The sequence below is a fragment of the Chiloscyllium plagiosum genome, unplaced genomic scaffold (genome assembly GCF_037043375.1).
Source record: "Chiloscyllium plagiosum isolate Xiang-an unplaced genomic scaffold, Cpla_swu_hap1 HiC_scaffold_1, whole genome shotgun sequence".
Classification (NCBI taxonomy): Eukaryota; Metazoa; Chordata; class Chondrichthyes; order Orectolobiformes; family Hemiscylliidae; genus Chiloscyllium; species Chiloscyllium plagiosum.
In genome coordinates, this window is record NW_028270139.1 from 21,977,692 (window position 1) to 21,992,865 (window position 15,174).

At 44.4% G+C, this 15,174-nt stretch overlaps 2 protein-coding genes across 6 annotated transcripts in view; one reads left to right on the forward strand and one right to left on the reverse strand.

Annotated features, from left to right (window-relative positions):
* Positions 1 to 585: 585 nt before the first annotated feature.
* LOC122553760 (protein transport protein Sec24B-like) overlaps positions 586 to 15,174 on the forward strand; it is a 131,644-nt gene continuing 117,055 nt past the window's right edge. For 2 of the 5 annotated variants that reach the window (XM_043698051.2, XM_087980220.1), the window contains exon 1: positions 618 to 653. The gene's annotated coding sequence lies outside the window, so the exon portion shown is untranslated. Of the gene's footprint in view, positions 654 to 15,174 lie in introns of all 5 variants that reach the window. The other 3 variants (XM_043698070.2, XM_043698078.2, XM_043698060.2) reach the window with 2 other exon arrangements.
* Positions 9,923 to 15,075, reverse strand: LOC148152082 (uncharacterized). Its single transcript, XM_087980968.1, has 2 exons — positions 14,092 to 15,075; positions 9,923 to 11,866 (listed from the first exon to the last, which is right to left on the reverse strand). Exons 1-2 carry the CDS (start codon positions 15,073 to 15,075, stop codon positions 10,280 to 10,282), a joined length of 2,571 nt encoding a protein of 856 aa, XP_087837094.1. The 3' UTR covers positions 9,923 to 10,279.

The window sequence follows — 15,174 nt, forward strand, 5'->3', positions numbered from 1 at the left end:
CAGGTCCTTTGGACCAAGTCCACGCTGACCCTCCGAAGAGTAACCCACCCAGACCTGATTTGGAGATGCCGGTGTTGGACTGGAGCACCTGGAGGAAACCCACAGAGACACAGGGAGAATGTGCAAACTCCACACATGTGCAAATTCCAGCCCAAGGCTGGAATTGAACCCAGGTCCTGGGCGCTGTGAGGCAGTAGTGCTAACCACTGACCCACCGTGCTGCCCAAAAAAAAAATTTCTTAAGATCCAAACTTTGAAAAAGCAATATTCTCATCTGCCAGCCTGTTCAATTGTAGAAGAATGGGTCTGGGTGGGGTGCTCTTTGGAGGGTCGGTGTGTGGACTTGTTGGTCCGAGTGGCCTGTTTCCACGCCTAATCTAATCAAACGGTGATCAAATAAAAGGAAATAAAAGTGTCAAATATCTCTGTGGAAGGCCAGGGGTGTTAACTCAGTACTGGAGATGGGTTTCCCCATCAAATAACCTGCTACAGCAAGAGGGGAGGGAAGATGCCAGTTGGTAAAGGTGCAGAGTGAGGCCACCACTATGTGGTGCTGTAGAGCAGATTGTAGTTGTGCGTTGCGTGTGGGGAATGGTAACTGCAGCAGGAGTGTAGCCTGGAAATTCAGTAACAACAGAGAGAGAGAGAGAAAGGTAATTCCTCAGGTATACTGTCTCTCGAGAGAATCGTCAGATGCATTAGAGATCTGTGTGTGTATTTTTTTTGGGGCGAGCTTGTCGCACGCTCTGACCCCATGTTTGCTGCCAGGGAGCAATCTGAGGAAGTCCTTCAGCAAGAGCTCACCCTGAGTGGGCTGCTGCTCAAATGGAGACTCGGTGGACATTTTGAGGCCTGGAGCAAAACAGAAATTCATCAAACAGAAAATGTCAACCCTCCCTCCAAACAAAAAAGGCTGCTTTTTTTTTTCAAAAAAAATTATTTCTGGTGGCTTCTTCATTATGTGTAAACTTTGTCTGTTGCACCAAAGGTTTCTGAGAAGACAATTTTTTTTATATATTAAACCTGTTCCAGTCACACTGCAATGTGTCTGTACAACTTTTCAAATTTAACCTGAAGGAAAGTACTGGGCCTAAACTGCACTTTTTTTTGTTTAAAGTGTAGATCAGAGCACTATATGTTTAATACCCACAACCCACTTCTGAAGTTATTTGTAGGTATTGGTTCTAATTTTATTTTGGTGACAATTTTTAATTAAAAATGCAAAAACTAGGCCTGGTTGACTTGGAGTGGTTTTGGTGCAATTCGTTCAAAGAGTTATAATTTTGATAATAGTGTGAAGTATTTATGGTGCCAATTATATTTATTTTCAAAATTGCAGATCTAAAATCTGCACATTAAGCTGTGCCAAAGTAATTCATTGGGAATGCACTTGTCGGTTTATCAGAGACCCAATCCTTTTGATATGCTCTTTGGTGTTTTAAACAGTCATGATATTAGAACAACTGGACAAAATTGTATGTGTGTGATAAATATTTAAAGTCTGAGTTAAAATGATTTTTAACTTTTCTGTTTAACTTTCGCAATTAAGTCGTTGGTTTCTTCCTGGTTGAAATCATCTTAGTCTCTTGGGCTTTATCTTGTTTTCTGTTACAGTGTTGTGTTTTGAGTTATTTTTCCTTTGGATTGTGAAATTAATTTTGATATCACTAGCAAAAGGATGTGCAAAGTAATACATCACTGCATGGTAGCGTTTGTGATACTTTACATGTGAAAATCGAGTTTTCATTGCTCTGAAATTGCTGAAGAATTAAAATGTAGAAGAAGAACCAGGGAACAGTGAAATGCTTTAATTATTTCATAAATGAATAAGGTCATTTAAGTCCTGAGAGAACTTGAATATTCTGCTCCTTACAGTCATTAAATTCATTTTAACCCTTAACCTGTAAACTGCCTCCTGTCTTACTCCATACTTGATTAGCGACTGTTTTGAAAATTCCCTCTGGCATGTTAGTTGTCACCTGATGTTATTTTCATGAAACAAAATTTTGTTGGAAATTCACTTTAGTTGAATAACATTCAAGATTGAAACTTGTACTGAGCTACCAATGTCAGATCTGTATCCTCAGTGTGTATACAAGTCCACTCCCAAAATGTTAACTTTTATTTTCTTGTCTGGTACAAGGATTGCTGTTTGGCTAAACTTCTAAATTTCTGAATTCTGTATATTTTTAAAATTGAGCTTTGTGTAACAAGGAACAGTTATGGTAGTGAACACTCACTTCACAGTTTAAGAATGGTAGCAGGGATAATCCAGATTATTACAGACCTGTGAGCCTCATGTCAGTGGTAGGAAAGGAAGATATTAAGGGATAGAATATAACCGTTTGGAAGAAAGTGCCTATCAGTGATAGACAGCATGATTTTGTGCAGGGAAGATCATGTCTTACAAACCTAACAGAATTCTTTGAAGAGGTGACAAAGTTGATTGATGAAGACTTTAGTAAGGCATTTGATAAGGTTCCCCATGGTAGACTGATGAAGAAGGTGAATTTGCATGGTATTCAGGGTGTTCTAGCTAGATGGATAGAGAACCGGTTGGGCGACAAGAGGCAGAGAGTAGTGGTGGAAGGGAGCTTCTCAAAATGGAGACCTGTGACCAGTGGTGTCCCACAGGGATCTGCGCTGGGACCACTGTTGTTTGTGATCATCAGCAAGTTTGCAGGTGACACCTAAGATGAGTGGAGTAGCAGATAGTGAAGGGGACTGTCAGAGATTACAGCAGAATCTAGATAGATTGGAGAGTTGGGCAGAGAAATGGCAGATATAGTTCAAACCGGGCAAATGTGAGGTGATGCATTTTGGAAGATGCAATTCCAGAATGAGCTATACAGTAAATAGAAAAGTCCTCGGGAAAATTGATTTACAGAGAGATCTGGGTGGTCAGGTCCATTGTACCCTGAAGGTGGCAACGCAGGTCAGTAGGGCATGCTTTCCCTCATTGGTCATGTTACAGTTGTATAAGAGTTTGGTTTGGCCACATTTGGAATACTGCATACAGTTCTGGTCGCTACATTACCAAAATAATGTGGATGCTTTGGAGAGGGTGCAGAGGAGGTTCACCAGGAAGTTGCCTAGTATCGAGGATGAAAGCTATGAGGAGAGATTGAGTAGATTAGGATTATTTTCATTGGGAAGAAGGTGATTGAGGGAGGACCGGATTGAGGCCTACACAATCATGAGAGGTATAAACAGGGTAGATAGCAAGAAACCTTTTCCCAGCGTGGAGGACTCAATTACTGGGGGTCACGAGTTCAAAGTGAGAGGGGAAAAGTTTAGGGGAGATATATGTGGACAGTTCTTTACGCAGAGGGTGGTGGATGTCTGGAATGTGTTATCAGTAGAGGTGGTAGAAGTGGGAACGATAGCATCATTTAAGATGTATCTAGACAGGTACATGAATGGACAGGGAGTAGAGGGATACAGATCCTTAGAAAATAGGCCGCAGGTTTAGATAGAGGATCTGAATCGGTGCAGGCTTGGAGGGCTGAAGGGCCTGTTCCTGTGCTATAATGTTCTTTGACCTCCAAGCAGTTGCTTCGGTTAAACCTTGAAGACAGTTTGATAACTGTGAAAAGAAAGAACTTGCATTGATATAATGTCTTTCATGTCCTCATGGGATTGCAAAGCGTTTTATAACAGTGAATTACTTTTCAAGATGTGGACATGCCATTGTTGGACTGGGCTGGACAGAGTCGCAAGTCACAGGGCACGAGGTTATAGTCAAACAGGTTTATTTAAAATCACAAGCTTTCGGAGCACTGCTCCTTCATCACTTCAACTGACTTGTGATTTTAAATAAACCTGTTGGACGATAAACTGGTGTCGTGTGACGTCTTTTCAAGCCAGGGCTGCCAGTGAAGAGTTGGAAGGGAGGAAACGCAGATGAGGCCAGTGCCAGAGGAGCAGAGTTCAAAATTGGAAACAAACAGAGAATGTTGGAGAAATTCCACCAGTCTTGCAGAATCTGTGGAGAGAGAATCAGAGTTAATGTTTGAGTCTGACACGACTCTTGTTTAGAATTGAAAGGTGTTAGAAGATAGTTTTGTTAATACTTTTGAAATCCTGTCAGAGAGAAATGTAGAACTTTTGAAGATGGGTATACCGTTTTCCAGCACCTTTTAGTTCTGAGAAAGTGATACTGGACCTGAAATGTTAATTCTGTTTGTCTCTACACAGGTGCTGCCAGATCTACTGAGTTTCTCCAGCATTATATTTGTTTGTTTCGGATTTCCAACATGTGCACTATTTTGCTTTTATTTGAGAGTTCAGAATTGGAGTGGATGAAGAGAAGTCATGCCAAAGTCAGTTACAGAACTAGAGATGAGAGAAGCCACAAATGGGACTTTAGGATGGGAGTTTTAAATGGAAGGCATTGGGTACCGGGGCTGGTGTAGGTCAACAAAAATGATTTAAAAGGACTTGCTATACGTTAGAATCTGGACACCAAGTTGTAGATGAGCTGCAGCTTACAGTATTGGGATGTGAGTTTAAGTGAGTATTGTGGAATCTGAAGATGGTAGCTGCAAGGTGATAAGGGGAAATGGACTGAGACCTGGGTAACAGCAGGTGATAGGATGAGGTGTCAGTAGGCAGTCTTTGTGATGAGACCATATGCGAGAGGAAGTTCAGCTGGAGCTGAGTTGGATACCAAAGTTGATAACTGTCTGGTTCACCCTGAAAGAGGAACAGAGAGGATGATTGAATTGGTATTAGTGGTCAGAGTTAGTAGTTGTGACCAAAGGAAATGGTCTGGATTTTACAAGCAGTTGCAAAATGATGCTAGTCATTGCAGACTTCAAATAAATGTTGCCTCTATGACGAGCAATCTCTGGTGGGACACCACAAAACTACATGGGATTGTAAGTTGCCACAGTCTCCTTAAATCTTCCTCTCAATCTCTGGGTAGAAGTGGGTACTGCAGATGCTGGAGATCAGTCAAGATTAGAGTGTGCTGGAAAAGCACAGCAGTCAGGCAGCATCCGAGGAGCAGGAAAATTGACAATCTCTGGGACTGTCTCTGAGACTAGGATTGGGAGTAGTGAATGCTGAAAAATATGGAAAATGAAATATAATGTGAACGAATATAGAGAGGGCAGGAAGTGTGGTATCCAAGGGACCTGGGTCCAAATCCTAAAGTTAGTGTGCAACAATCAATAGGAAGGCAAATGGTAACACAAGGAAATTTGAATCCAAAAGTAAAATGTCTGGCTGCAAATATATTGGTGAGACGAATGCTGGAATTACAGTGTACAGTTTGGCCTTCTTACCTAATGAAGGATATAGTTGTAGAAAGTGCAATGGAGGTTCACCAAACTGATCCTGGTATAGTGGGATTGTCTTGTGAGAAGAGGGTTTTTTTTTCCATTCATTGAAGGGATGTGGATGCCAAGGCCAGCATTTATTGCCCATCCCTAATTGCCGGGCAGCTGATAATAAGCTGTCTTTTCTTGAATCTCTACAGCCCTTGGGGTGTTGTGATAGCTATTATGGTGTTTGGGAAGGAATTCCAAGATTTTGACCCAGCACAGTGGAGGACGGGGATTTGGAGGTGGTAGTGTTCCCATGCATGTGTTGTCCTTCTGGATTGGGAGGGTGCTGCCAGGGGAGTCTTGGTAAGTTACTGTGGTGCATTTTGTAGATGGTTCACACTTTTGCCTCTGTCCATCAGTAGTGAAAGGAGTGACTGGTGAAGATGGTGGATGGAATGTCAGTCAAGCGAGGTGCTTTCCCCTTGATGGGTTGTGTTTCTGGAGTATTTTTGGAGTTGTACCCATCCGGGCAAGTAGGAAGTATTCCACCACATTCCTGAGTTGTGCCTTGCCAATGGTTGTCAGGCTTTGGGGAAACAGGTGATTTAGTTACCACAGAATTCCTTACAGCTGACCTGCCTTTATCAGCAGTTTGTTTCCTGGTACCCTCCAGGGTATTGAAAGGGAGAGCATTCGGACGGTGATGCCATTGAAGGTTCAGGCGCAACAAAGATTTTCTCGTGTACGAGATGGCCATTGTCTGTGTGGCAAAAATGTAACTTGCCACTTGTTAGTCCAAACCTGGATATTGTCTAAGTTATGCTGCATATTGATGTGGACTGCTTCAATATGAGGAGTCACAAATGGGACTGAACATTGCAGCAAATATCCCCACTTCTGCCTTTATAATGGAAGGAAGGTCAATGATTGAAGAAACTGTGCTGATATTCCCTAGAGTTTCAAAGAATGAAAGATGGTCTCATTGAAATGCACAAAATCTTTACAGCCTGTGACAGCATGGATATAGATGGGATATTTCCCATGACTGGGGAGGCTAGAATCAAGGAACATAGTCTAAGAATATGGGATACATTATTTAAGACTGAAATGAGGAATTTCTTTATCATGACTTCCTAAAAATGAGTTAGTGTTAACATTCTTGCAAACTAGCATCCCGTCTCCAAGCTCCCTTTCCTCACTGGAGACTTTGAACATTTTGCCACATGGTGAAACTTTGGAATCCTCTACTCCAGAGCCAACGCAAGCTTAATCATTGAGCATTTTTGAGACAGAAATAGATTCTAGAGGCTAATGACATTAAGAAACATGTAGATAATGCAGCAAAGTCGAGCTAGATGATAAACCTTGATCTTATTGATAGGACAGGTTTGATGGGCTGTGCCTGCAGCTACATTCCTGTGCTATTTTCACCTTCCTAACATCAGTTCGAACCTGGTACCAATTCAAGTTCTAATTGAATGCTCAGCAATACAGCATATGCAGCCAGCCCCCTCAAGGTATTATCTCAGTAAAATACATGTGACATGAATTTGGGCATTTGGCTCAAATGTGACACCAGGGCTGCAAACAGATTTGGTTTACTCTCAGGACAGTTGCCAGGGAGAGGAAATTGGGTTTGGATTGGGGACAGAAAGTGATAGCTTCTCCATTGTTTGTGGAGAACAATGCCTCTGGTTCTTAAATGGGGGAGTTTCTGCTCATCCAGTACTGGATATCAGAGAAGCATTCTGATCATTGGAGAAGTTGAAATAAATCGTGGAGAGAAGGAGCTGGAAGTTGAGAGTGAGAAAATTAACACAGCGCCTTTGCAGGATGTTGCAAAAGTGCAGCATGTAAATGAAAGATAGGCGGGACAAAGGATAGATACTTGTGGAACATCAAAGCCACTGGTATTGGAGAAAGAAGATAAACCATTGTAAATGATTTGTGGCTGCAATGAGATAACAGTGCAACCACGTAAGGATAGTCTCTCATAGCTAGACAACAATACAAAGGCATTGGAGGATAATGGTGTGGTCTGTAGCCTTTGTCGTGGCTGACAGGGCAAGAAAAGATAGTTTACCTTTGTCACAGTCACAGAATATTAGAGAGGCAAAGCATGGAATTCTGGGAGAGATGGAGGCAGAGTCGAAACGTGGCAACATGTCCAAGTTCACCATGAGGAAAGGGAGCTTGGAGATGAGATAATAGTTTTCAAGAATGTTGACATTGGCTCATTTATGGAAAGCCATGATGTGGAGATGCCTGTGTAGGACTAGCGTGGACAAAAGTCAGAAATCACTCGACACCAGGTTATAGTCCAACAGGTTTATTTGAAATCACAAACTTTCAGTCCCTTCGTCAGGTGAAGTGATGAAGACATGATAACATTGTATTTGCAGGATATTGTCATTTTGGAATTTTTTAAAGGAACAAAAGGGTTCTCATCAGTTTGGTAACTTCCCAATGATTGCGTTCTGTGGAGGGCACTTCAACAATGAAAGTTATGGAAAAATGTGAATCTCTGAGAGCACGGTTTCCACACTTAAATGTGCGTGGGCAGACTCTGCTGCTGTCAAGTTTAAGAGGAGCACTGACAGTGAACGGAGATGCTAGACGTTTTGGTGTTTCCATGCTTCAGCTGAGGAAAATGGCGCCGCATTCAAGGCTGGATTTCCTACACAATCTGACAACATGGAGGTGGAAGGCAGACTGAAAGGTGGTGCTGCTGCCTATCATCAATACGTACATGGAAGTTAACCATGTGTCTATAAGTTGTCACCAAATGGAACTATTTATTCATGGAGGAGGGCCAAGTATACATTGGATCCAGGGAGGATTATGTAGGTAGTCGTGCTGAGGTAGAAACATTAAATATTGGAGATGAGTCAGCTACAGCTGGATAAATAAGGATGGAACCATACAAAGGTAGTCCAGGCAAGCTGAACTACAGAGAGCAGTATTTCCAGGAGGATAGTCCAGCTGCAGAGGGGTCTGGAATGATAGTTATTGTAGTCTGGACTGGGTCTGATGGACTTTACAGTTTTCCTGGCATCCCATTTCGTATCACTGCTTCTATTGCATTTTCATTTGTACTTAACTGAAGTTTTCTGTTCAGTGTGTATGATGAGACTCTCAATCATGTCTTCTCATGTCTGCTGTCACCACGTCACTTTTCACCCTGTAGAACCACTTTAAGGTTTCCCCTTCTAATTACTCTCTGTATCAAGAGGTCATCCTCTACATTTTGACCACTTCCAGCAAAATGCCACCTTCCTTTCTCTTGTCAGCGTTGGGAAACGATCTTCCCTCCCTGATAATGAAGTCCCAACCCTCGTCTCATGAATGTGCTGGGGAAATAGCAACTACCCTTTCCCTCCCTTTCCTTTTATTCAGACTGCCAAACACACATTCCAGGTTAATTTGCTGTCTAGTAGTTCCTGTTGGATATAGCTCCTGGATGAGCACAGGGTGAGATCAACAGTGAAACTGTTCACAAATTCTCTGCCTTGACTCCTAAGTGAACAGCAGCCAATTAATTCCTGATGAAGGGCTTTTGCCTGAAACGTCGATTTTGCCTGTCCTCGGATGCTGCCTGAATTGCTGTGCTCTTCCAGCACCACTAATCCAGAAGCAGCCAATTAATGGAGAGTGATCAGTATCTGTGAATATCATATTCTGATGTGTGTGTGTCATCACTGGGAGAGCAGGAATGCTGGCAGGGAATGCCAGAGCAAACACAAGTTCAGTACCTCTGCCTTGTACCTCAACACTGCTTTTTACTGGGAATGTTTTCCACTTAATCCCATGTGGAAAAGGAGCGTAAATTGTGGAATGTCTGCAACAAAGGAGATTGTTAGAGGGTTTGAGCGATAGGGAGAGGTTGAATAGGCTGGGGCTGTTTTCCCTGAAGAGTTGGAGGCTGAGGGGTGACCTTTTACAGGGGCATGTATAAGGTCTTTTCCCTGGGTTGGGGTGTCCAGAATTAGAATTATGTTTAAGGTGAGAGGGGAAAGATTTAAAAGAGACCTGAGGGGCAACTTTTTCACATGTATGAAATGAGCTGCCAGAGTAAGTGGTGGAGACAGGTACAATTACAACGTTTAAAAGACACCTGGATGGGTACATGAATAGGAAGGGTTTAGAGGGATAGGGACCTAATGCTGGCAAATGGGACCAGATTTACTTGGGATGGCTGATTGGTCCAACTTGTCCATGCCAAAGGGTCAGTTTCCGTGCTTGCCAGCTCTATGATTGGAATATTAAAATAGGACAACAAATTATAAGATCGAGTGAGATAAAGCAAAGCATCTTGGTTTTTTTTGTAAGACAAACTTGCAATTATGATTTTGAGATGCTGGTGTTGGACTGGAGTGCACAAAGTTAAAAATCATACAACACCAGGTTATAGTCCAGGGTATAGTTTGGACTATAACGTGGTGTTGTGTGATTTTTAACTTTGCAATTATGACATTGTGATCCCTTGGAACTTCTGGTTCTGTAGGCTGGTGTATTCAATCAGCACGTTTAATTTTGATAGCAAACAGTTCTGTGTGCTGTTTCTCAACCTGTTGTTTTATAAATTCTCAAGGATCGGGTTCGCAGGAGAGTAGTCTGACACAGACCAGGAGAAAAGAACCGAGAGACGAGTTTGCTAGAATATAAGTATTTTATTCCCCGCAGTGTCGCCTCAACCAGGTCTCGTACTTACAACGGGTCTGGTTTATACTCACTCTACATGTTACCGGAACTGGGAGCCGTCAGTTCTCGTAGAGCGGTTGCCAACAACCCACGCTCGGCGGTTAAACGTAACCCGGAGCAGACTCTACCGAACTGGGGACTTTCCCAGCTTATATACTCTTTCGAGATCTAAACATTCATGCGAACAACAGGGCAAGACTAAGCAACACCTTCCATTCCGGTAACATATTCATAATAAGATTCACACATGTATTGGGACATAATTTTAACCCTTTCACCACATTCCACTGATTGGCCCAATACATGTGTTACATCATGCCCATATATATTTTTTCCAACAAGCGTCTACGTACACGCCAAATATACAAGCAAGTCAGGATATTACAGCATGTTAAGATCACCAGGACTCCTACCAGGATCGATAAGGGTGGGAATAGGAACTTCCCCGCAGTGGAGGACATACCACTCAACATATCCCACCAATGATGAGCTGACTCTACTTCCACTACATGGGCAGCGTGTACTACCTCCTGTCCATGTATAAAGGTAGACACTGTAACCTTGGTGACATTGGTTTGTTGCTTTCGTAATATCTGCTTAAGCTCCTCGGATCGGTCCAATGCTTGCTTAAACCGATCCAGGGAAATGTTCCAAGGATTCATCAGCACTTTCCACTGCACCTTGGTAAAGTGGAGAGCACTGCTATAATTGGTTAACAGATAGGTCTGATTCTGCCATTGCCACTGATAGACATTTGAGAGGCATCCCGCGAACGGTACTGTGGGAAGCGTAGGATGTGGGTTATTGGTAGCCACACAGAGCGTGTGTGGCCCAATCTGCCACATCATGTCCCTTGGAGTTTCAACAGTCCATTCGCACAGGGCCGTTCCCTTAGTCAAGCAAGGGTCCCGATATCTGTCCATCAGTAGGCAAATTTTTCCCTGATCAGTCTGTTCACAAGCGGACAGATCATAGGTAATATTGGTATCTGGGCTAAACCACTGCCCCCTTGTCTTCAGAAAATAATATCCAGAAGATGTAATCACTGGTAATACATAATATCGACAGACCATAACAGTGTGGGTTACATTCATGGTAACAAAATGCCCTCTACACATAGTTGTATTACACCATGTTTTCTCTAGATGTGTCATCATCCACAGTTTCTCGGATACATTCCATATTCCCCTCCCCGCTTGTACATTGGGGGATGTTACCACACGCAAAAATCGTTCTTTCTGTATTTGTGCGTGCAACATTTGAATATGACAGGCAGTCCAATTTAACTGAGCTGTAATGTTCTCAAACAGTTCCTGGGTGGCACCCCAGACATCTAGTTCCCATTGCAGGGATTGTATCAATATTTTAGCTGTTTCTCCTTGAGTCATCATTACGGATGGCATCCATCTTCCAATAGTGTGTAGTCCTTGTGAGGTGGCTTGTCCCGTGTTAGATAATTTAGTACGGGTTACCTCAGAGTCAATAGCATTCGAGATACCCATAACAGTTCCTGCACCTCCCAGCAGGGTGTTGTACCATGCACGCCGCCTCCTCTTATGTTGGCATTCTGGGATAGCCGGCAGCCGCACCTGCCAGTGAACATCAGTGTGCAGTACTGCCTGGGCCATCTGCTGACAAGTTGACATAATGGGAGCCAACTGTGTGCGGTGCGCGTCAGAGACATTAGGGCACACCAAGATCAGCCATAACATTCGAGTCCGGTTTTGAATAACTGTTCCATTGCTGATCCAGATGTCCTCCTCTCCAGTCGTGATGTTCCATCGTGTCCCGTTTGAGCTTTCACATTCACGAGCGGTTATATTCCAATGACACATATTCACCGTTGCATTCAACATCAATGTACAGTTAGGGGTTATCAAAGTTACATTTCTCCCCTTATAACATCGTACACAAGTATACATTTGACAATCACTCGTGAGATCTAAAATTGTACACCATTGATTTGCCGCGCACTTAAAATCATCTTGCTGTCGTTCCTCACTACTAATTTTCCAACCTACATTTTGTTTCGATAAGGGTACCAACGACTGAGCTGGCACACTCCTCCAGACTGATTCCCCAGGATACATAATGGTGACCAGACTGTCTTTTCCTTGGGCTATGATCTCTGCCGGTTTGGGGGGACCAGTTGTCTGGCTACCCATACCTTGGCACCCTTAGTGTCAGTAGACCCAAATCCCCCCGTCCCACGCTCAGTAACCTTAACGGGAGCTCCCGTCTCTTCCACCGTTGTAAGGTTACATGGTTTAATAACTAATTGTGCTATTCTGTCTCCCTTCTGTATCACAAAAGGTTCAGATGTGATGTTGACCAGGACTACTCCCAATTCTCCTTGGTAGTCCGCGTCAATTACTCCTGCCATTACATCAATCCCCTTTAGTGACAATCCCGATCGCGGGAGGATATGCCCATAGGTTCCAGGGGGACAAATCAATCCTAATCCGGTCTTAATCACCGTAGGTTTTTGTTGGACCAAAGTCTGTGTAGTTAACGCTCGTAAGTCCAGTCCAGCCGAAGCCGGTGTGGCCCTTACGGGAATATTAGCTTCCTTAGCAAATTTCCACATTTTAATAGGCTGTGCCTTTGGGGTATCACACACCCGTATCATCCGATTCAAGGGCGTCACCCCGTTTCCCAATGGGCGGTTATTAATTTGCTTTACTACCCGAATCAATTGTTTCTTCCAACCTGTTAAATTATTACATCCTCCTGCCTTTCGCAGGGAGGATTTTAGAAGCCCGTTCATTCGTTCAATAAGTCCCGCAGCTTGTGGATGGTAGGGCACGTGATAAATCCACTCCACATGGTTATCATGACACCACTGCTTCACCATCCCTCCTGTGAAATGGGAGCCATTGTCACTCTGGACCTGTATGGGCAATCCATAAAATTGTTCGATCAAATCTAAACACCGTAAGGTAGCCTGTTGATTGTTATGTCGACAGGGATGGGCTACCAAAACCCCAGACATAGTGTCCACAGCTGTACATATATGGTTACATCCTTGTGAGGAAGGTAATGGACCCACAAAGTCCATTTGCCAGCTCTGTCCCGGTCCCTCTCCTCGGTGTATATGTCCCATCATATGTTGGGGCACTCCCTGCCGTTGATGCTGACACTGCTCGCATTGATTTACTGCAGTCTTGACATCATCTACCATAAGATCTATTCCCCGATCTCGAGCCCACTGCAAGGTTCCTTGCACTCCCCAGTGTCCGGCCTTAAGGTGTGCCCATCTAGCCAAGTCCACTGAGGTGCCCCTTTGTACACTCATGGCTCGGACAATGCCGTCTACATATCGGTTATGTAAAGCTTCCGCATCATTTCGGGATGTATGAGCGTCTACATGGGTAATATATATATCTAGATGTCGAGCCTTCACCCATATATCTTCCCATAATTGTTTACCCCATACCTCCCTATTCTGAATCATCCACTGATTGGCCTGCCAAGTTGGCATCCATTGGGTCATGCCATTAACCACTGACCAGGAGTCAGAAAACAAATAAACTCCCATGACCCCCGCTTGCATGACCACCATATGTACTGCTTTTAATTCTGCCCACTGACTACTTTTCCCCTCGCCTAGTTCTTCTAGGGTTATACCTTGTTTCGGATTAAAAGCGGCAGCTTTCCATCTACGTTGTCCTGCCTTCCATTGGGCTGACCCATCTACAAACCAAGCCGTGGTTTGTTCATCCAGGGTCAGTTCATCATACCGTTTGCCCATCTTGACAGGTGATTCTTTATACTCAATCACCTCAAACCGCTTTTCCCCTTCCTCAGGGGCCTCCGCCACTTGCTCATGCAGGACTGACACTCCCTTTTGTCCAGTCCGCACTCTTTCTGACACGTACCATTTCCATTTGATAATGCTGCTCTCTTGGGCGGTTCCTATCCTGTGGGTAGTGGGGTCACTGAGTACCCACGGGAGGATAGGAATAGCTGTTCTCATGATCACTTCATGTCCAATAGTTAGAGCTTCAGTTTCCACCAAGCTCCAGTAACATGATAACAATTGTTTCTCCAAGGGGGTGTATCGTTCCCCTGCCGGGGGCAATTTCCGGGACCAAAATCCCAATTCCGCAGGAGGCTAAGCCCGCGGTAATTCATGCATAATTGCCTCCCCCTGTTCATTCCGTATGGGATTCCCTTCCCCATCTAACATTACTTCCCGCTGCACCGGGAGGCGTCTCTGGACTTGTTTTCTCCTAACTACTGGTTTAGCCTGGAGTACGGGTGGGTCATCTTCATACTGATCATCTGAATCTCCCCAAATATTTCCGTCCCAATGGTCGATATCCCATCGATCCCCATTATTTAATTGTGCAACAAATGCCCGCACTTGTACTGGGTCCGGGGTTCGAGGGACCTTCCTTTTCTCTTTCCGTTTCTTAGCAGACAGATACATAATAGTTCGTCCTGCTAGTTCAGTTAATGCTGTCAATTCAGCCTTTAACTTCATAACTTCCTGCCTCAACATAGAGGCATCTCCCGAACTGAGTCCCTGCTCATGTTTCAGGAGGGCTAATTCTGCTTCAGCTTTTTGGCGCTTGTCTGACTGTTGTCTACAAGCCGCCGCACATGCCCACATCCTCCGCTGTACCCCAGGCAAGGGGTTCTTCGGCAGGACTGAGATCTTCTCAAGGGTGGACAGCAGCGACACTGGGGTTCCTACGCCCTCGGCTTCCCAGTTTTCCGGTCGCCCCCCACCATTTGCCCACATCCTCCGCTGTACCCCAGGCAAGGGGTTCTTCGGCAGGACTGGGATCCTCTCAAGGGTAGACAGCAGCGACACTGGGGTTCCTACGCCCTCGGCTTCCCAGTTTTCCGGTCGCCCCCCACCATTTGCCCACATCCTCCGCTGTACCCCAGGCAAGGGGTTCTTCGGCAGGACTGGGATCCTCTCAAGGGTAGACAGCAGCGACACTGGGGTTCCTACGCCCTCGGCTTCCCAGTTTTCCGGTCGCCCCCCACCATTCCTCAAACAAACTGCCACGTCATGCCACGGTCCCTGCCATCCTGGGACGGTTGGGACCTCCACAGTTTGTTCTTCTGGTTTCTTAGTCCTTTTCCCAAACATTGTTCTGTATCAAAATCTCTCCCCAATTGCGATTGATCCTGCCGACTACGCCAAAATGTTTTATAAATTCTCAAGGATCGGGTTCGCAGGAGAGTAGTC

What these genes read in the sequence shown, in the direction of transcription:
- LOC148152082 (XM_087980968.1), bottom strand. Translation starts at nt 15,075, where the DNA reads ATGTTTGGGAAAAGGACTAAGAAACCAGAAGAACAAACTGTGGAGGTC. An exon ending in TTATGCATGAATTACCGCGG is followed by an intron (nt 11,867 to 14,091) that starts GCTTAGCCTCCT and finishes CGATGTTATAAG; the next exon opens with GGGAGAAATGTAACTTTGAT.